This window comes from Stenella coeruleoalba, assembly GCF_951394435.1.
Source record: "Stenella coeruleoalba genome assembly, chromosome: 12".
Taxonomy (NCBI): Eukaryota; Metazoa; Chordata; class Mammalia; order Artiodactyla; family Delphinidae; genus Stenella; species Stenella coeruleoalba.
The window spans coordinates 8,954,847-8,971,995 of NC_137158.1; the positions used below are offsets into that span (position 1 = coordinate 8,954,847).

Here is a 17,149-nt window from a genome sequence, read left to right on the forward strand (position 1 = left end):
CTGAGTACACACATATGTCTTGGTCTTCTTGTTTCCAAGACTCCTCAGTAATAGCAATGAAGGAGTGTAAGAAGGAATAACAAAAATATTTCAGTGAATTTTGAAAGACAGAAAACAGAAGTAGGAGCTGAACTACCTTTTCGGGATACTTTCCCTGCAAGCGTGCAGATGGGAATAGCAGATGAAGGAAAGTGAGAGGCGGGCCTGAAAACAGGGATAAATTAAAGGTCTGTAATCAGGACAGCTGGGCACCCCAGGCCCAAGTACAGAATGTCAGGAAATTAATGTTAACCTTAGGACGAAAACCTCAAGGCTTCTCTCTAAATAAATTGCCATGGGTTACTAACACTCCAGAGTAAAGCACTCTTTTTTTTTTTTTTTGGTAAAAAACACGTAACATGAAATTTCCTCTCTTAACAAACTTTTAAGTGTTAAGTGTTGCTAACTGTATGCACATTGTTGTTTGACAAACTCTGTACGTTGAACATGGTGTACCGAGGACTCCTCATTTACCCCAGCTCCTGGCCCCTAGCAACCACTCTTGTACTTACCGCTTCCGTGAGTGCCGATGTGAGATCCCTCGTGTAGGTAGAATCACGCAGCATTCGTCTGACCTATTGCACTTAGCATAAGTCCTCATGGTTCATCCATGTGGTAGCGTATGACAGGATTTCCCTCTTTTTTAAAAAAAAATTAATTTATTTATTTATTATTTATTTTTGGTTGCATTGGGTCGGTTGCTGTGCGCGAGCTTTCTCTAGTTGCGGTGAGCAGGGGCTACTCTTCTTTGCTGTGTGTGGGCTTCTCATTGTGGTGGCTTCTCGTTGCAGAGCACGGGCTCTAGGCATGCAGGCTTCAATAGCTGTGGCTCATGGGCTTAGTTGCTCCGTGGCATGTGGGATCTTCCCGGACCAGGGCTCGAACCCATGTCCCCTGCATTGGCAGGCAGGTTCTTAACCACTGCGCCACCAGGGAAGCCCACCTCCTTTTTTAAGGCTGAAAATATTCCATCTTTATCTCATTTTCTTTATCCATTCATCCGCTGATGGACTTTATGCTTCCATGAACAGCACAGTGCAGATATATGTCTTCAATACCCTGTTTTCAAATCTTTTGTATAAATATCCAGAAGTGGGATTGCTGGATCATATGGTAGTTTTCTTTTAATTTTTTGAGGAACCTCCATACTGCTTTCCATGGTAGCTACATCATTTACATCCCCACCAGCAGTGCACACAAGTTCCAATTTCTCCACAAGTGCTGACCGTGTACCTAATACCATATGAAGTAAGAAATAAATGAAGTTTCTTTTTTTTTTAATTTTTTAATTTAATTTTATTTATTTTTTTGTACAGCAGGTTCTTATTAGTCATCCATTTTATACACACAGTGTATACATGTCAATCCCAATCTCCCAATTCAGCACATCACCACCACCACCACCCCGCCGCTTTCCCCGCTTGGTGTCCATACGTCTGTTCTCTACATCTGTGTCTCAACTTCTGCCCTGCAAACCGGTTCATCTGTACCATTGTTCTAGGTTCCACATATATGCGTTAATATACGATATTTGTTTTTCTCTTTCTGACTTACTTCACTCTGTATGACAGTCTCTAGATCCATCCACGTCTCAACAAATGACCCAATTTCCTTCCTTTTTATGGCTGAGTAATAATTGTATATATGTACCACATCTTCTTTATCCATTCTTCTGTTAATGGACATTTACGTTGCTTCCATGACCTGGCTATTGTAAATAGTGCTGTAGTGAACATTGGGGTGCATGTGTCTTTTTGAATTATGGTTTTCTCTGGGTATATGCCCAGTAGTGGGATTGCTGGATCATATGGTAATTCTGTTTTTAGTTTTTTAAGGAACCTCCATACTGTTCTCCATAGTGGCTGTATCAATTCACATTCCCACCAGCAATGCAAGAAGGTTCCCTTTTCTCCACACCCTCTCCACCATTTGTTGTTTGTAGATTTTCTGATGATGCCCATTCTAACTGGTGTGAGGTGATACCTCATTGTAGTTTTTTTGTTGTTGTTTTGTTTCTTTTTGCGGTACGCGAGCCTCTCACTGTTGTGGCCTCTCCCGTTGCGGAGCACAGGCTCCGGACGCGCAGGCTCAGCGGCCATGGCTCACAGGCCTAGCCAGTCCGCGGCATGTGGGATCTTCCCAGACCAGGGCACGAACCCGTGTCCCCTGCTTCGGCAGGCGGACTCTCAACCACCGTGCCACCAGGGAAGCCCCTCATTGTAGTTTTGATTTGCATTTCTCTAATAATTAGTGATGTTGAGCAGCTTTACATGTGCTCTTGGCCATCTATCTGTCTTCTTTGAAAAAATGTCTATTTAGGTCTTCTGCCCATTTTTGGATTGTGTTGTTTGTTTCTTTAATATTGAGCTGCATGATCTGTTTATATATTTTGGAGATTAATCCTTTGTCCGTTGATTCATTTGCAAATATTTTCTCCCATTCTGAGGGTTGTCTTTTTGTCTTGTTTATGGTTTCCTTGCTTTGCAAAAGCTTTAAAGTTTCATTAGGTCCCATTTGTTTATTTTTGGTTTTATTTCCATTACTCTAGGAGGTAGATCAAAAAAGATCTTGCTGTGATTTATGTCAAAGAGTGTTCTTCCTATGTTTTCCTCTAAGAGTTTTATAGTGTCCGGTCTTACATTTAGGTCTCTAATCCATTTTGAGTTTATTTTTGTGTATGGTGTTAGGGAGTGTTCTAATTTCATTCTTTTACATGTAGCTGTCCAGTTTTCCCAGCAACACTTATTGAAGAGACTGTCTTTTCTCCATTGTATATCCTTGCCTCCTTTGTCATAGATTAGTTGACCATAGGTGCGTGGGTTTATCTCTGGGCTTTCTATCTTGTTCCATTGACCTATGACCTGCTTTTATGCCAGTACCATATTGTCTTGATTACTGTAGCTTTGTAGTATAGTCTGAAGTCAGGGAGTCTGATTCCTCCTCCATTTTTTTCCCTCAAGACTGCTTTGGCTATTCTGGGTCTTTTGTGTCTCCAGACAAATTTTAAGATTTTTTGTTCTAGTTCTGTGAAAAATGCCATTAGTAATTTGATAGGGATTGCATTGAATCTGTAGATTGCTTTCAGTAGTATAGTCATTTTCACAATATTGATTCTTCCAATCCAAGAACATGGTATATCTCTCCATCTGTTGGTATCATCTTTAATTTCTTTCATCAGTGTCTTATAGTTTTCTGCATACAGGTCTTTTGCCTCCCTAGGTAGGTTTCTTCCTAGGTATTTTATTCTTTTTGTTGCAGTGGTAAATGGGAGTGTTTCCTAAATTTCTCTTTCAGATTTTTCATCATTAGTGTATAGGAATGAAAGAGATTTCTGTGCATTTATTTTGTATCCTGCAATTTTACCAAATTCATTGATTAGCTCTAGTAGTTTTCTGGTGGCATTTTTAGGATTCTCTATATATAGTATCATGTCATCTGCAAACAGTAACAGTTTTACTTCTTCTTTTCCAATTTGTATTCCTTTTATTTCTTTTTCTTCTCTGGTTGCTAGTCTGTTGGCTAGGACTTCCAAAACTATGTTGAATAATAGTGGTGAGCGCAGACATCCCTGTCTTGTTCCTGATCTTAGAGAAAATGCTTTCAGTTTTTCACCATTGAGAATTATATTTGCTGTGGGTTTGTTATATATGGCCTTTATTATGTTGAGGTAGATTCCCTCTATGCCCACTTTCTGTACAGTTTTTATCATAAATGGGTGTTGACTTTTGTCAAAAGCTTTTTCTGCATCTATTGAGATGATCATATGGTTTTTATTCTTCAGTTTGTTAATATGGTGTATCACATTGATTGATTTGCGTATACTAAAGAATCCTTGCATCCCTGGGATAAATCCCAGTTGATCATGGTGTATGATCCTTTTAATGTGTTGTTGGATTCTGTTTGCTAGTATTTTGTTGAGGATTTTTGCATCTGTATTCATCAGTGATATTGGTCTGTAATTTTCTTTTATTGTAGTATCTTTGTCTGGTTTTGGTATCAGGGTGATGGTGGCCTCATAGAATGAGTTGGGAGTGTTCCTTCCTCCCAGTTGTATGGAAGAGTTTGAGAAGGATGGGTGTCTGCTCTTCTCTAAATGTTTGACAGAATTCACCTGTGAAGCCATCTGGTCCTGGACTTTGTTGGAAGATTTTTAATCACAGTTTCAATTTCATTACTTGTGATTGGTCTGTTCATATTTTCTATTCCTTGCTGGTTCAGTCTTGGAAGTTTATACCTTTCTAAGAATTTGTCCATTTCTTCCAGGTTGTCCATTTTATTGGCATAGAGTTGCTTGTAGTAGTCTCTTAGGATGCTTTGTATTTCTGTGGTGTCTGTTGTAACTTCTCCTTTTTCGTTTCTAATTTTATTGATTTGAGTCTTCTCTCTCTTTTTCTTGATGCGTCTGGCTGATGGTTTATCAATTTTGTTTATCTTCTCAAAGAGCCAGCTTTTAGTTTTATTGATCTTTGCTATTGTCTTCTTTGTTTCTATTTCATTTATTTCTGCTCTGATCTTTATGATTTCTTTCCTTCTGCTAATTTTGGGTTTTATTTGTTCTTCTTTCTCTAGTTCCTTTAGGTGTAAGGTTAGATTGTTTATTTGAGATTTTTCTTGTTTCTTGAGGTATAGCTATAATCCTCCCTCTTAGAACTGCTTTTGCTGCATTCCATAGGTTTTGGATCGTCGTGTTTTCATTGTCATTTGTCTCTAGGCATTTTTTGATTTCCTCTTTGATTTCTGCAGTGATGACTTGGTTATTTAGTAACGTATTGTTTAGCCTCCATGTGTTTGTGTTTTTTACGTTTTTTCCCTGTAATTCATTTCTAATCTCATAGCGTTGTGGTCAGAAAAGATGCTTGATATGATTTCAATTTTCTTAAATTTACTGAGGTTTGATTTGTGACCCAAGGTGTGATCTATCCTGGAGAATGTTCCGTGCGCACTTGAGAAGAAAGTGTAATCTGCTGTTTTTGGATGGAATGTCCTATAAATATCAATTCAATCTATCTGGTCTATTGTGTCATTTAAGGCTTCTGTTTCCTTATTTATTTTCATTTTGGTTGATCTGTCCATTGGTGTAAGTGAGGTGTTAACGTCCCCCACTATTATTGTGTTACTGTCGATTTCCTATTTTATAGCTGTTCGCAGTTGCTAACAAGAAGTTTCTGCTCCTTCCTCCTGAAATTCTCCTCCCTTCCATCTTCTTTTGATTAACTTTTTCATGGTATTTCAACTCAAATGCTGTATTGTCACCAAAGCCTTTCCTGACTCTGCAGACGTAGTTCACCCTCATCTTATGAGATGCTACAGCACTCTGTCCTTCTCTGTCACACTTAGTGCAGATGGAATTTACAGAATTAGATGAGGGCAGGGAAGGTGGTTTTTTGGTTTGTTTTGGTTTGGTCTGGTCTACTTAGCTTAGAACAATGCATGACATAGGTAATGCAATAAGCATTTAAAATTTTATTGTGAAATGTATCAGACATTTTTGAAGATAATGTAAAACATTATTTTATTAAGTGATAAAATAAACTCCCAGGTACCAACCCTTCATTTAAGAAACAGAATATTATTAGTACCATAAAAGCGCCCTGTGTAATCCTCCTGACTTTTGTATTAATCATTCTTTAGTTTTGCTTATAGTTTCATTACCTATGAGTATATGCCAAGGACGTGTCTGGTTGAGTTTGGAAAAACTGAGTAGCAAGCACAAGTTCAGCTGTGGGGGAAAGCTGCTGCCATGAGAAAGCTGAGCAGTCCCTGGGTTATGGTGTGCTTCTGTGCACTGAAACGTTTCAGGATCCCTTAGGGGAGTTAATGGGCAAGGTCAGGAGTGACTTGTGTGAATCCACACTTCCAAGCCATAGTGTGATGGAATATTTTGTGAGTTCACACATCCAGGGCTCCTGCCAGGGTCATAGTGTGCTGGAGTATTGTGTGAACTCACACACCCAGGGCTCCCGCCAAGGTCGTAGTGTGATGGAGTATTGTGTGAACTCACACATCCAGGGCTCCCGCCAAGGTCGTAGTGTGATGGAGTATTGTGTGAACTCACACATCCAGGGCTCCTGCCAAGGTCGCGGCATGGTGGAGTATTAGATAGCCAATGTGTGGAATAGGCTGGTTTACATCTACACTTACCGTTCAGTTTTCCTTCCTTCAACTCTTAGGAGTAGGGCAAAGCAGAAAACCTCTATGAGGGGAAAAGACTGCCCTCGTATGATCTAGGCTATAGGGCAGAAACTTTCTTAGTGCACCCTCAAGCAAATCAAGTGCTGAAAGGAATCTGGCCAAGCTTTTAATCTGTCCTTAGGTTAAAAAATGGCCCCATGGCAGCACAGGTCTTTCAGATGATAGACCTCGGTGTCGCTGTGGGTTGAGCACACTGATCCAATCTTGGTCAGTCACCTCTGTATCTAAGACAGAGGACCTCTTTGGAACCTTCCTTCCTGTCTTCCTAGGGATTCCCTGTACCTTCCTTGTGCATTGGATCTTGTTTCCTAACACCTATTTTGTCTCTTGGTTTACTCTCTCATTTTGGTGGAGCCTATTCTCTATTATCTTGTTGGGGAAAGTGGTGTAGGAAATAAATATCTCTGAAACCTTTAGTGTCTAAAAATGTCTTTATTCTGCTCTTACACTTGTTTAGCTAAGTATGGAATTCTAGGTTGGAACTCTTTCCTTCAGAATTTTGAGAATATTGCTCCATTGGCTTTTGGGTTGCAGCCTTGCTGTTGAGAGTTTCAAAGCTTTTCTGGTTGCTAGTTCTTTATATGTGATCCTTTTCCCCTTTCAAGAATCTTGTAGAATCTTCTCTTTGTTTTGGCTGCCCTAATGGCACACGATGATGTACCTCTGGTCTCTCAGTACTCATTGGGCCCTTTTCCTCTGGAAGCAGATGTACTTCAGTTCTGGGAAATTTTCTTAGTTTGTTAATCATTTTCTCCCATTTGTCTTCTCTGTTCGTTCTTTATGGAACTTCTGTCATTTAGATGGTGGACCATCTTCACTGGTTCTCTTAATTTTTAGTTTTTTTCCTCTCCTTTTTTTCCATTTATTCCTCTTTGCTGTATTTATTAGGTTACTTCTTCAGCCGTAACTGCTTTTTTGAGCTTTTTGCTTTTCTTTATCTCTTTTTTTTGTCTATCTCTCTTTCTCCTTCCTCTCTCCCCTCCTTTTCCTCACTCCGTCTCATTCCATTTTTTCTTTTAAAATTCAAGTGCTCTTTTGTTCTATGACTGTTCCTTTGTTATAGCAACATTTTCCTTTTTAACCATTGATTGTATTGAAGTATAGTTGATTTAGAATGTGTTAATTTCTGCTGTACAGCAAAGTGACTCAGCTATACACATACATACATTCTTTTTATGTTCTTTTCCATTATGGTTTATCACAGGATATTGAATATAGCTCCCTGTGCTATACAGTAGGACCTTGTTGTTTATCTATCCTATATATACTAGTTTGCATCTGCTAATTGCAAACTCCCAATCCATTCTTCCCCCACCCCCACCCCCAGTTATAGCAACATTTTCTTATTTCATGAATGCGATTTTTTTTCTTTAAGAACAATACTGATAGATTTTTAAGTTTTATTTCTCTCTACAAGTTGCTTTTTCTCTGTTTTGGTTTCTAACTTGCATGTTAGAAGCTTTCTTCAGGTGTCTGATAGTCGTCAGTTATCTGCACGTGACTGAAAGGAGGCTGATTGGACGTTCAGAGGGCACACATGGGACTTGTGTCTTCGAGTGTCACATTAGGGTGATGTTGGTGAGCTGATTGCTAGGAATCTGTGAAGTTGGTATCTGAGATCTTATCTAATAAAATAGATTTACATAACAGATCTATTATAGACATTTTGGCCTGGTCAGATTCCCCGTGTCAAGAACTGTGAAGAAGCTGAGATTTTACGCTACATGTTGTTGAAAGTAGCTCTCCATGGTTTCTCAGTTTCCGTACATCTAGTGAGCAAGGACACTGAGAGGCTTTTGTTCCAGACCATCTTTTTAAGGATGTTGCTGTAGTGAAGAGCTTTGGGAGGTGTAGGTAGTGTCTCTGTCTGGAGCAGAAGGTGGATTTGTTTACTGTCCAGTATGACAGAGATACCGTCTCCCTCCAGTTCAAAGGTTAGACAGGTTTTCTTATACCTCCTTAAAAAAGATCAAGGTTTCCTAAGCTTAGAGTTCTTCAACTGTGACCCAAACCCTATGCGTGCGTGGTATCCACCTGTGTCACCCCGTGTGACTTGGGGGAGTGAGAACAAGGGCAACCGAGGTGAACTTGAAACTCTGACCCCAGAGTCTCGTGTCTCTTGCCAGCATCCATGACCCTGTGGCCAGCTAGCTTACTGGCTTGCAAATAGGGTTAGATCTTACGCTCTTTACAGTTCTTGAAATGCCAGGGAAGACTCTAGCCTGTTTCCTTCCTGGAGAGTAAGACTCCTTTAACTGCCAGCATTCTGGGAACCCAGTAGAGGAAGAGCTCTGTGCACCTCGGCGTTCAGGGTTCAGAACGCCTCTGCTTATACCTTCGTGCTCTCAGCTTTGCCAGGTGACTTCCCGTTCAGAGGACCTCTGTTCTGTCATCTCTGGGGAACAAACCTCCAGACTCCTCAGGTGAAGGAGGCCTGTAGCAGGGAGAGGATGTGGGGTTCTGGTCCTTGCTGAGAGATCCCCTTCTCAATGAAGCATTGCCTGACTTTTCTGTTTAAAACCGCTATCCTTCTCACCCTCTTTCCTCTCTCTATCTTTCTGCATAGCACTTACTACCTTCAGATGTACTGTATCATTTTTCTTATTTACTGTCTTTATTCTCTATCACCCTTCCCACTGGTATGTAAGCTCCAAAAGGTCAGAGATTTTTATCTCTTTAATTTTACTCTTTATCTCTAACACCTAGAAAGTGTCTATTATGTGCCTATTTATAGACTATCTGTTATAATACAGCTGTTGTCATAGCTATTCAGTAAATATTTGTTGACTGGATGGGTGGATGAACGACTGGAGGAACTTGCACAGCTTTTGCCCTTGGCTTCTGGTTTGAGAATAAAACTTGATAAGTTTATTTTCTTTAAGTCATTGGTACATCTTTTTAAAAGCTTTAAATATTGATGTTAATTGAGGGCATAGGTGACTCTCACAGCAGGTTAATTATTGTCATTGCAAAGCAATTTAGGATAATTTGTTTTGTGTACAATTTCTTATCATGTGGTTTAGAATCCTGTTTTGGGAACTCCTAACTGCAGTGTTCTTTGTTTCTGTTAGAGCATTTCTATCACTCTCAGTCAGTAAATACTGGATATGCGTAGTTTGTAGGTAGAGCTAACGGGATTTGCTAAGGACTGGACGTGGGGCATAGAAAACAGAAAGATTAATAAAGATTGAATTTGGGGGTTTCCCTGGTGGCACAGTGGTTAAGAATCTGCCTGCCAATGCAGGGGACACGGGTTCGAGCCCTGGTCCAGGAAGATCCCACATGCCGCGGAGCAACTAAGCCCATGTGCCACAACTACTGAGCCTGCGCTCTAGAGCCTGCAAGCCACAACTACTGAGCCCATGCACCACAACTACTGAAGCCCACGCACCTAAAGCTCGTGCTCTGCAACAAGAGAAGCCACCGCAATGAGAAGCATGCACACCACAGCGAAGAGTAGCCCCCGCTTGCTGCAACTAGAGAAAGCCCGCACGCAGCAACGAAGACGCAATGCAGACAAAAATAAATAAATCAATCTGTGACCCTGTTTAAAAAAAAACACAAAAAGATTGAATTCGGGCTAATAAGTGGCAGAGCCTGAATTTCAACCAGAATCTGTCCTTAACCACTATGCTGGGCTTCCCTGGTGGCTCAGTGGTTAAGAATCCACCTGCCAATGCAGGGGACATGGGTTCGAGCCCTGGTCCGGGAAGATCCCACATGCCATGGAGTAACTAAGCTGTGCTCCACAACTACTGAAGCCCATGCGCCTAGAGCCCACGAGCCACAACTGCTAAGCCCATGTGCCCCAAGTACTGAAGTCCGTGTGCCTAGAGCCCATGCTCCACAACAAGAGAAGCCACCACAAAGAGAAGCCTGCACACCAGAACGAAGAGTAGCCCCCGCTCGCCACAACTAGAGAAAGCCCATGTGCAGCAACAAAGACCCAATGCAGCCAAAAATAAAGAAAATAAATTTAAAAACAAAAACCCCCACTATGCTATGCTTCTTCTTGAATAAGAAAAACACAGCAAAGAAAATGATTACAAGGGCGTGGCCTGTTTGATGGGGGCAAAGCCAGGAGAGTGAGACGTCCAAGGAGCCAAGTAACCTGGTTATGTTTATCTTCTTTTGAAATAAGAGCCAAACTGCTCAGTTGAGGCTGAAGGCTAGGTTTGAGCCGAGAAAATATCCTATGAAACAGTGATCTAGGAATGTGGGGAGGGAATGGATTCAGAAAACCCAGTGTGATTGCTCGGCAGCACTGAAGGCCTGTTCAAGCTTAGTGATCGTGGATTTGAAGTCCGGTCCGTCAGAAGAGCTGTGTGTTCTTCCCAGCTCCATTCACCTCGTGCATACAAGTGTGGGTTAAGCAGAGAGTTAGGTTTACAAAGGTTGAGATTTCTGCGGGCAAAGATGACAGAGCAAGAGTAGTATGTGTGTCCTTAACAGGACGTGTGCAAGGGTGAGTGACAATGTGAACCGTGGAGGTTAAGGTGGGTCAGGAGGGAAGTGGGCACTTGAGGGGAAGCAGGGGACGATGAAGAGGAGTAGCATCCCGTGGGGTCAGAGGGTTGTTGAGCTGGTGGCCTTAGAGGGAGTGGGCTGGAGAGAAAAGCGGGCGTGTGAGGGGGTGTCGATTGGAATTTAAGTTACACAGGGATCGCGGTCGTTGGCCACGTAAAGGTCCAGGGTTCGAGGCAGGAGTGGGAGCCAGGAGGGCTGCAAGGCGAGAGCCCTGAGGGTCGGGAAGGAAGACATCGGGGAGGTTTCTCACCCACAGTGATGGCTGCAGTCGTTCGGGAGGAAGTTAACCTTGAGTTAAGAGATACAGCCTTCAAGAAGTAAGGGCTTCCAGGGCTCTGTAGGGACTGCAGACAGGAGCAGAGTGCCAAGTGGTGCTGTGTGGCAACGTGGCATTCAGAGGCAGTGGAGGTGGCCATAGAGAGGAGACACAGAGGCTGTCTGCAAGCACTGGCGGGCAGCGCAGGAGCTGCAGGCCGGGCGGGAGGAGGAATGCGGAAGAGCTGGAGCCTCACCGGTGCTCTCTGAGGTGGCAGATTCTGACTTTGCATTACCTGGGCACGTTAAAAAATTTACTTTCCATTGAGAAAAATTTCTTCCTCTTCTCTGTAAGTTACAGAAGTTAAGTTTCTGATACTTGATTTCCCTTCATATGTGCATGAAGGGAAAAGTTGTAAGTACGATACAAAGAACTTTCTTCCTGGACTGTTTAAGAGTAATTTGCCAACACGATGCTCCATTATCCCCAAACACTTTAGTGGGTATTTCCTCCAAACAAGAGTATTGTCCTACATAACCCAATGAAATCATCAAATTACAAAGCTAACATTGATACATTACTGCCACTTTATCCTCAGACCCACTGAAGTTTTGCTAGTTTTCCCCATAAAGTCCTTTGCAGCAAATGATCCAGTTCAGAATCATGCCTTGTAATAAGTGCTATGCCTCTTCAGTCCCCTTCGTTCTGCAATAGTTCCTCGGTCTGTCCTTGAGTCTCATGACCGTAACGCCTTTGAAGACTGGAACCCCGATAATTTGTAGAATGTCCTTCAGTTCTCATTGGTCTGTGATTTCCTCATGGTGTGTGACAGACAGGACTATCTCAGGAGCAGTGCTGTGCTCATCTCATGTATCTCACTAGGTGACACATGACTTCTGTGTGTCCCATTAATGTGATGTTAACTTGCATCATTTAAGTCTCTGTCAGACTTCACTGTAAAGTCACTCTTTTTCCCTTCAAACTTCTGGTGTGTATGTATGTATTTATATCAGTGTGGATTTATGAATTTCTCTATTATTCAGTGCATGTTAATCCATTTCTGTCATCATTTACTTTGACGCTCAGTTTATCCCCGCTGTGACCAGGGAAACCTCTTCAAGCTGGCTTCTCTGCCCTTTTGATGTGCCCCCTCATTCTCCTAGCACTTACTTGCTTTCTGGTATGAAAAGATGGTCCAGATGGATCTTGTCCTGTGTGTGCCCCAGCTCTGGAGTCAACCATTTCTGCAAAGCCTTGGTTCTTCTTCGTGGAGAATTGTATTAGAAACCAGTACTGGGGGCTGTGTTCTCAGGCCCTGTGAGTGGACAGAGCTCGTGAGTACATGTATATACGTATATATTTACCCATACACGGATACACTTACATGTATTCATGTAAATGTATTTACATCTGTTTTTACACCTGTTTTTCCTTATCTAAACATGTAGTAAAAACCACGAGTTCACATGAGTATTTCTACTTTTAGTCCAGTTTAGTCCAAAACCGCAGGATTCGTTTTATCTCCTTTCCATCTGTGGACCTTCTTTCCCTGAAAGGTCTCAGTAGGGCACCTGGCTCTCCTGACCCTTGGTGTGTTTTCTCACTTGATCAGCCCCTTCCATAACCAGCTCCTGTCAGTGCCTCCCTCCCTCACGATGCATCCGCCCACCTCTCGGGCCTCAGCACCTCCTGCAGCCCACGTCCCTGTGCGACACCCTCCTCACCCCACCCGGACTTGCTCAGCCCTCCTTCCAGGAGCTCCTCCTGCAGGGATATTCTCCTCCCCTCACTTGGGCTCCATTGCAGTGTATCGGGCTTCTGCCCACACCCACCTTCACCCCCCGAGAGAAGTTTCTCTCCTCCTTTTGGGACTCTGGCACCCTGTACCAGGCTGCCCCTCTGCCAGGACCCCCTCCTCCCCCACAGTCTTAGGTCCCCTCCCATGCAGTTGCCCCCTCATCTTGCTTGGGCTCCCAGTACCTTGTTCTACCTGGATTTCCCTCAGCACCTGCACAGGCTCAGACCTCAGGCCACCCCAGCAGGGACACCCACCTTACTCCAGGTGGACTCTGGTATCTCACTCTGGGCTCCCTGCCCACGGAGATGCCCACTGTGCATAGTCTCTAGATTAAACATCTCCAGGTTCTTTCCCATCATGTTATTTCTGGAGGATTGAGTAATAAGACAGCAAGTGGGCTGTTGGGATGACCTGACACCCAACAGCCCAGAGGTGGACCACACTTTGCAGGTAAAGGACACAGTTTTCCGTGATACTGCTCTCACCTCAGATCCCAGCTGCAACTTGAGGATCCATAGGCTACCTTTGCTTCTGATCACATGGCTACAAACTGGGAGTTACTAATTACCCGCTCAGGTTCAGTAATTCACGAGAACAACTCACAGAACTTAGGAAAGCACTCTGCTTATTATTAAAGTTTTGTTATAGCAAAGGGATACAAATCAGAGCCATCCAAAAGAACAGGTGCACAGCGCCAGGTCTGGGAGGGTCCCAGATTTGTGAAGTCCATTGTCATCCCCCCAAGGGGTCAGGATGCATTACCCACCCAGAAAAATCTATGTATTACAATGTAGAGAGTATCACCAACCAGAGAAGCCACCCCAAGCCTCAGTGTCCAGAGTTTTTATTGGTGTTTCATTACATAGATGTGGTTGATTGAATCATCACCCACATGGCTCAGTCTCCAGCCCCCTTCCCTGCCCTGAAGGTTGGGCTTACAGCATGTGGCTCAAAACCCCAAATTTCCAATCACATGGTTGGTCTCACTGGTGTGGCCAGCCCCCATCCTGAGTCATCTCCTTACCGTAAACTGTCTGGGCCACCATGAATAACAGAGACACTCCTGTCATTGGGAAATTCTAAGGATTTAGAGGCTAACTCTCAGGAATTAGGGACAAAAACCAACCAAATTCTTTATTCCAAGAGTTTAGAGTTTAGTTTACTTCCCAGGAAGCAGGACAAAAGCCAACCAGATTCTTCACTAGGCAGCTATGGAAAACTAAATTGCTTTCTTCTGTGGTATACAGATCAACTGTTCAGTCTTAAAATATCTACCTTGAGATTTCTCATTTACCTTCTCAGATTAAGTTGTATAAGAGTTCTGTAATGGTTATAAGGTACTTATTTACTCATTTTTTTAAACAAATATTTTTTAAATTTATTTGCTTATTTACTTTTGGCTGCATTGGGTCTTCGTTGCTGTGTGCGGGCTTTTCTCTCATTGCAGCGAGCGGAGGCTGCTCTTCGTTGCGGTGCGCGGGCTTCTCACTGCAGTGGCTTCTCTTGTTATGGAGCATGGGCTCTAGGCGCTCAGGCTTCAGTAGTTGTGGCACACAGGCTCAGTAGTTGTGCCTCGCGGACTCTAGAGCACAGGCTCAGTAGTTGTGGCACACGGGCTTAGTTGCTCCGCGGCATGTGGGATCTTCCCAGACCAGGGCTCAAACCTGTGTCTCCTGCATTGGCAGGCAGATTCTTAACCCCTGCACCACCAGGGAAGCCATATTTATTCATTTTTTATCATAGTAATTAATAAACTTTCAGAAATGTTCTAATACTGCTATATAAAATCATGGCATTGGAGTAATATAATCAAATGTATGGTAAAGTAAAAGTATAATTGTATTTTTCCTTTTACCTGTCAGTTACATATCTTATCTGTTTTAGGTATGACTTTAGCCTTTCCAGCTTCAGTTCATGATTCTCTGATTTGCAGTAAAACATTTCAAATTCTATATAAAAATGAGGAAGTTGTTTTAAACGATGTCATGATCTTCAAAGTTAAAATGTTGTTGGATGAAAAAAAGGTAAACATTTCTTCATATACATTTAGATAAATATTTTTTGTAAAGCCTCAAGGCATATTTCTAACTTTCTATAAAATATTCAAAAGGCAGCTCATAGTATAATTTCTCTTCAGATTGAAGAAACCCTTGAGGAAATGAATTTTCTGTTATCCTTGGATCTGCACTTCACAGATGGAGATTATTCGTAAGTAGGCTAATCAAACAGTTAAAAATCGTAAGTTACTCATGACTGTTATCTATCTGTATTAGAGTCCCCATTTTCTTCTTAGAACCCAGCCTACCCCCTTCTTTATTTTGGACTCCTTCTCCCTTCTGGGAGAGTCTCATGGGAATGGTTAGGCCTACTTTTTTGTGCCCATGCTGTTTCCATGAGCTCCAGGTAGCAAAGTCAGACGACTTGAAGAAACATGAAACAATTTCCTAGACTCTAGAAATTGCACAGTTGATACAATACCACTGCCTTGAGGCATTTAAACACAACCGAGCTCTATTCCACTGCATCACTGGCTTATCTTTCTTGGTGGCATGAGTGATGCCACCTTCAGGTGGGACTCTCTTGATATTCAGAGAGTTATCAAGACTGATGACTCTTAGACTTAACAGTTGTTTCCAGAGTCCATGAAGTTTTAGGACTGGCTACCCTGAACTTGTCCACACATCCGGACATACAGTCATACATTTTAGGGACAAACTGTGCTTGTATTCATTTAAAACAAGAATCAGAGATCCATTTTACTATTTTACTTTCGTGGGGTTGTTTTTCATTTCAAATGTACCTGTAGAAATACTTCTTGAAAATTGTATATAAATTCAGACTACATGTGGGATAAATGTCTAAGCAGTTACATTTCTCAAAGGTCTGCTTGTGAGATGTCATCTTTACTACCATGGAGGAATAAGAATTTTTTACGTGGTGGCTACTGCTCCTCTGTAATACTTGTTTATTGCAGGGAATTCCTTGAGATGTTCTTTTTTAAAAGAAGTCAATTCTATAAGTGGAGTAAGCTGAAATGAGTAAATAATTAGCTGTAGGTAATTATAATGTACATATTGGTTAAAAATAGATATATATTTGGACATATTTTCATGGCATTGTTTCAATTTTTGTATGTGTAAATCTAATGACAGATTAAATATCTGTAATAAAATATATACCAATTATTGATACCTGCTTATTTTTGAGCAATACTTAATAACAAAATTTTGTACCATAAAAACAATTTTAAGCACCTTTTGGGATTTAGCACAATAGGATTTGACCTACACTGTACTGCAACTTTATTATAAACAGTATTCCCTATGGAGTAAAATTTTAAGATGAGAGTATTTCGTAAAGTATCAAAAAGGACTCGTTTTATAGGGGCATTAGTGAAAAACAGTCCATTAACATGGAAACTGTAAGTATAGTTAGAAAACTAGAAGATCTGGTTATTTTCTTACTGTTAGATTTCATATTACTGTCTAATGCAAATGTGATGCTTTAAAAATTATTCTCATTCTGTTTTTAAAAAATAATTAAGTAATTAAAGGTTTTGATAGTTTAAACTATGCTACAAAATGTTTGCCTTTACTAAATTTTCGTACTAATAAGCAAATATGTTGCTTTTTATAGGGCAGATGATCTGAATGCCTTGCAGCTAATAAGCAGCCGAACACTGAAGCTGCACTTTAGCCTCCAAAGAGGCCTCCATCACCATGTCAATGTCATGTTTGATTACTTCCACCTTTCTGTCGTGTCTGTGACAGTCCATGCGTCGTTGGTTGCACTACACCAGCCACTAATAAGGTAAATGTAACCACTTTCCCGCTCCTTAATTACATAGTATCTTTTACTTTTATAATGAAAACATATACTTTGATAAAGGTAACTGAAATAGGAATTTCTAAAGTCACACTTACTTAATAAACACTTTCATTTTTATACTAAAGTATTAATAAAATATAAGAGCATGGGAACATTAGATTGATGACTTTTTTATTACAAAAATATGGAGCATTCTTTGTCAAATAAACTGACCAAGAAAAGTAATGCAATATGGAAATAACCATACAGCATTGTTTAGTCTGCACCTCTGTTTTTATGCAATGCTGACTGTAACTATTCATTCTCTGGGAAAGTGTATTCATTTTTTCATAGTTTTTGTGTCTTTTCTCTAGACTAATTTATCTTCTTAAATCTATACAGTAATTCTTGTTTTCTAAGTTATTAACCAATTTTATGGATCTTTACTAAGTAAGCAGTTTTAAACTATGTCATGTTAGCCTAAAGGTACATGATATTCTGGATCATAATAAATTCATTGGGATAATTAT

General features: G+C 41.3%; 1 protein-coding gene across 10 annotated transcripts in view; it reads left to right on the forward strand.

The window, feature by feature from the left end:
* Positions 1-17,149, forward strand: part of FAM135A (family with sequence similarity 135 member A) — a 123,575-nt gene that overhangs the window by 44,058 nt on the left and 62,368 nt on the right. For all 10 annotated transcript variants that reach the window (XM_079939276.1, XM_079939274.1, XM_079939280.1 and 7 more), the window contains 3 exons: positions 14,697-14,836; positions 14,950-15,020; positions 16,449-16,622. In XM_079939276.1, the coding sequence (XP_079795402.1) occupies positions 14,697-14,836; positions 14,950-15,020; positions 16,449-16,622 (385 nt within the window). The remainder of the gene's footprint in view (positions 1-14,696; positions 14,837-14,949; positions 15,021-16,448; positions 16,623-17,149) is intronic.